Source organism: Bidens hawaiensis, unplaced genomic scaffold (genome assembly GCF_021521415.1).
Source record: "Bidens hawaiensis isolate Kalapana, Puna unplaced genomic scaffold, B.hawaiensis_p1.1 tig00020557_1, whole genome shotgun sequence".
NCBI lineage: Eukaryota > Viridiplantae > Streptophyta > Magnoliopsida > Asterales > Asteraceae > Bidens > Bidens hawaiensis.
Genome location: NW_027493148.1, coordinates 352,377 through 356,609, shown reverse-complemented (window position 1 = coordinate 356,609; position 4,233 = coordinate 352,377). Strand labels below are relative to the sequence as shown.

Below are 4,233 nucleotides of genomic sequence, written 5' to 3'. Positions count from 1 at the left end.
TACCATAATACCAAATTTATGACCAAAAATCCAAATCCATTGAGATCTTTACACACTATGATATCTAATATTGAACAAACTGAATAAAAGAACCACAGCAACCAAACATTCAAAACCTGCATTTAATTTCATACATGTTTATGCCATCTTTCGCAACATTTTTGGCCAAGCCCAGATTTAATTTCATACAGGCGCCCTTTTGCCACGATAACGGTCCAAGAACTGTAAGAAAAACAAACAAATAACGTATTGATCTCAGTTAAATACCAAGACGTTGAATGATAACGATAAGAGTGGGAGAAACATACCGATCTAATAAAAGGCTGTTGAAAGATCCAACCGATAACAGGAATCTTCTGCACAAAAACCGAAAGTGTGGGCCAGAAACCACTGCAAAAAAGTGCATAGTAAGCAACCAAATGTAAATCTTATAGCAGTATAAACGTAACCAATCATGATATCAAATCTAACTAACCTGAATAGTATAATGAAACCATAAGTCTCTGCAGCCATTCCTATTACAGGCCATCCAATTATCACAAAGAAGAAGCCAATACCAAATGAAATAATACCCTGCGCAAGATTTCAACCCAAAATTAGTTATAGTAATTATAATGAAGACACACAAATAATTACAAGACATTGAAACCTTAAAGTTGTTGCGTCTCATGAAGAACTGCAAAGAGGACTTGACACCAATTGTCATTATCACTCCCGAGATGAACAATATCTGATTCATTACCACAATGAATTGATCATTATAACAAATTTATAATAATAAGCAAAAAGAAACTGAGATAGCAATGAAAGACACCAACATTTCCAATGGCAAGTAATCCCTTGTCAAAGAAGAAAATGATCCCGAGAAATGAGAAGAAAACACCAAATCCAGTCAATCCCAGCCCAATCTCTGTTTCATTAAAAACAGAATAGTTTTACATTTAATACATGTAATATAAGCTTAGTTGTATGCTACAGATATAAAACACGAATAACATGTTCTTGCAGATCTTGAATTCCAAACAGACTTTTTAATACATGCAATATAAGCTTAATTATATGCTACTGATATAAAACACGACATGTTCTTGCAGATCTTGAATTCCAATAAGATTTCAGTAACCATCAAGTCTAACTTTGCACAAGAATTGTAAGTCAATACCTTTGTGAATCATATATCCTTTTGTATTTTCAGTTGGCTTAAATCAGCTTGTGTAATAACTTTCTATGCTTCATAACTTTCTTTTTGGTAAACACAAGAAAATAAAACTTGGATTCTAATAACTATCATCATCAGATACTGTACTTATGCGGTTTAGTGCCTGTAGATAAGTTGTCTTTTTGAATTTCTAATAAGCAAAACTAGAACACCGTATCACAGCCTCAAATTATATGCATTACGGTTAACTGGTTAAGACAAAACAGACCAAATCTATATGGTAACATAAGCGGTTTCAGTTTGGGTAACCAATTATGATTTAAACCTCTAGGTTGAATAGAACTAAATTTTTGTATTTACAGTTGGCTCAAATCAGCTTGTGCAATAGGTTTATATGCCTCATAACTTTCTTTTTGGTAAACACAAGAAAGTAAAACCTTGATTCTATCATCATCAGGTACTGTACTTATGTGGTTTAGTGTCTGTATATGAGTAATCATTTTGATATTCAAATGATATTTAAATATTCAAATGATATTTAAATAAGTAAAAAAAAGAACACTTGTGTCACAGCCTCAAATGATATACATTAAAGTTAGACAAATCAGACCAAATCTTAGATGGCAAATATATGTCTATTATATATAAACCAGGGACAGGATGATGAAAGAACTCGATCTTTGTAAGAAAAATACAGAACTCCATATTACATATATGCTGGGGGGGGGGGGGGGGGTTGTCGACTGCCCCCGGCCCGACACCCTGCTAGGCCTGATTTGTTTTAAAATGTATATATCTTTTTATATAAACAATATGTAATTTTAATTTTTAAAGTCAATTACACAACCACTAGCTTGGGGTAGCGGAAAAGGTGTATCACTCTCTACCAAAAGGTTGTGGGTTCTAGTCTCACTTGAGACATAAACCTTTTTTTACACAACCGAAATCATAACCAGATAAGCCCATTTAAATGTTTAAACAAAAAAAAAAAAAACTTTTTACTTAAGGCCTAAAATTTTATTTCGCCTTTGGGCCAAAATTTTTTTGACACGTCAGAGACGGCCCTGGCTATATATATATATATACACTATTCATATGATATTAGTATACTACATATATGCAGTAAAATGTTGGCATACCACATATATGCAGTAGTTGTATATACTGATACATATAAGCATTACACATAGCATTATAACACGTATATATAATACGAAATTCTCAAGTTCTCTCATGATCCCTCCCCATGTAAACTAAGTTCTAAAAGTCTACTAGTTCACATCTCCATTTCAGCTTCACATAAATAAACATTAAGATACAATCGATTATACATCATCAAATTATTACGTAATGAGAACAATATAAAAAAAGGTAGTAAAACGAGTCACTTTTCCAGTCGTCCATCTCGAAGCCAACCATTTCGCCTAATCAAATGAAATCCTCCAAACGCCAAACGCCCAATCAAATCACCCTCAACAAACTGAACCAAAATTAAACAAATATAATTCAAATCTGCTTAACAAAACTCATCAAATATCAATACAGAAACACTAAAATCAATCTAAACCCTATAAATTCAGGTCCACATAAACCTAGGGTTCGAAATCCAAAATCCAAATCATCATTCGAATCAGCAATGAAATAAGCAAATTAAACATAAACAAAATCAATTGAACATCAGATCTTCAACATTTTAGGTCAAAACTTGGTAATAATAAGTGATAATGAATAACCTGCGGAAATTAGGTCAGGTAATTAGAGACGAAGAGATCTAGCTATGGTGGATTAGTAATAGTGCGTGTGTGTGTTTCACTCATTTATGGTTGAATATTATTATCGTGTTCTTCTAATCGGTTAAGGTGATGTGGTGGTTTTGGTATTAACGTGTATTGACAATTTGACTCCCTATACTTTTACCTTTGTGGCTTGGAGAAGAGGTGATATTGTTTTCTTTTTGATGGGCATAAGCTGGGGTGTTTTCAGACCGTATTAGAGACCGAAAAGGCCAAGCATGTGATGTGTTTTGGCTTTTATTTATGTATTTCAGCTTTCATTCATGCATTTTGGCTTCAATTTCTTCTTTTGGCGTTACATTTATGCACTTTGGTTCCCATTAAAGTATTTGGGCTTTATTTATGTATTTTGGATTTCATTGGTGCATTTTGGCTTTCATTTGTGCATTAGAGCTTTCATTTATGCATTTTGGCTACGACTTCTTCGTTTTGGCTTATATTTCTTTGTTTGTTATACATTTATGCAATTTTGGTTTCCATTTATGCATTTTGGCTACAATTTATCCGTTTTGCATCCATGCATTTACGCATTTTGGGATTTTCATTTATGCATTTTGACTTCTATTTATGCATTTTTGGCTTTCTTTATGCATTTTGGCTTCTATTTATGCATTTGCTTTATTTTCGACGGGTATGAATTGGGGTATTTTCAAACCGTGTTGAGACCAAAAAAATACAAGAGTATATGGACTAAAGACCGTACTGGTTAGGTCTTGGTAAAAGAAACTAATGGGTGGCTAAAGAAATCGATTGAGAATATGTCATTGCCCAGGGTTCACTTTGTCAATGGGAACCTAAGATTCCCATAAACAAAGAATGCAGCATAAACCCCGATCTTGCCTCTGGGGGCATCATACACCGTCTGATGGGGTTCAGGAAACTCAGGCTCGAGAGACTCGAGCATGAACTTCCTGACGATGTACTGATACAGATCGACAGGCAAAGCACACTGGCACTCGCCAGCAGTACTCTTGTCATCGGAAGCCTCCTGGGCTGTAGATTCGAGATCACGGGAAGACATCTTGCAGATGAAAGAAGAAAACGATTTCAATGGAATGACTCGACGGAAAAGATGAGTATTCGCCGGAAATCGTTAAAGATGAAGAGAAAAGTGAAAGTGTGAATTACAAAGGACCCTTTCCCCCCTTTATATACTAATCGCAATTAATGCGATGAATTTAATGCGGAAGAGAGAGAAATCGAAGGTGCAATGAAACTATGACACGTGGCAAAAAGCAAGCTGGCAACAGCTGTTGAAATGACGCGTACCATTAATTTCGC

General features: G+C 34.6%; 1 protein-coding gene across 1 annotated transcript; it reads right to left on the bottom strand.

Annotated features, from left to right (window-relative positions):
* Nucleotides 1-3,065, bottom strand: LOC143561135 (vesicle transport protein GOT1-like). Its single transcript, XM_077049267.1, has 7 exons — nucleotides 2,893-3,065; nucleotides 2,548-2,639; nucleotides 819-910; nucleotides 650-730; nucleotides 476-573; nucleotides 309-390; nucleotides 1-222 (listed from the first exon to the last, which is right to left on the bottom strand). Exons 2-7 carry the CDS (start codon nucleotides 2,576-2,578, stop codon nucleotides 184-186), a joined length of 423 nt encoding a protein of 140 aa, XP_076905382.1. The 5' UTR covers nucleotides 2,579-2,639; nucleotides 2,893-3,065; the 3' UTR covers nucleotides 1-183.
* Nucleotides 3,066-4,233: the final 1,168 nt, after the last annotated feature.

What these genes read in the sequence shown, in the direction of transcription:
- LOC143561135 (XM_077049267.1), bottom strand. Translation starts at nt 2,578, where the DNA reads ATGGTTGGCTTCGAGATGGACGACTGGAAAA. An exon ending in TGAGACGCAACAACTTTAAG is followed by an intron (nt 574 to 649) that starts GTTTCAATGTCT and finishes AATCTTGCGCAG; the next exon opens with GGTATTATTTCATTTGGTAT. An exon ending in AACAGCCTTTTATTAGATCG is followed by an intron (nt 223 to 308) that starts GTATGTTTCTCC and finishes TTTTTCTTACAG; the next exon opens with TTCTTGGACCGTTATCGTGG.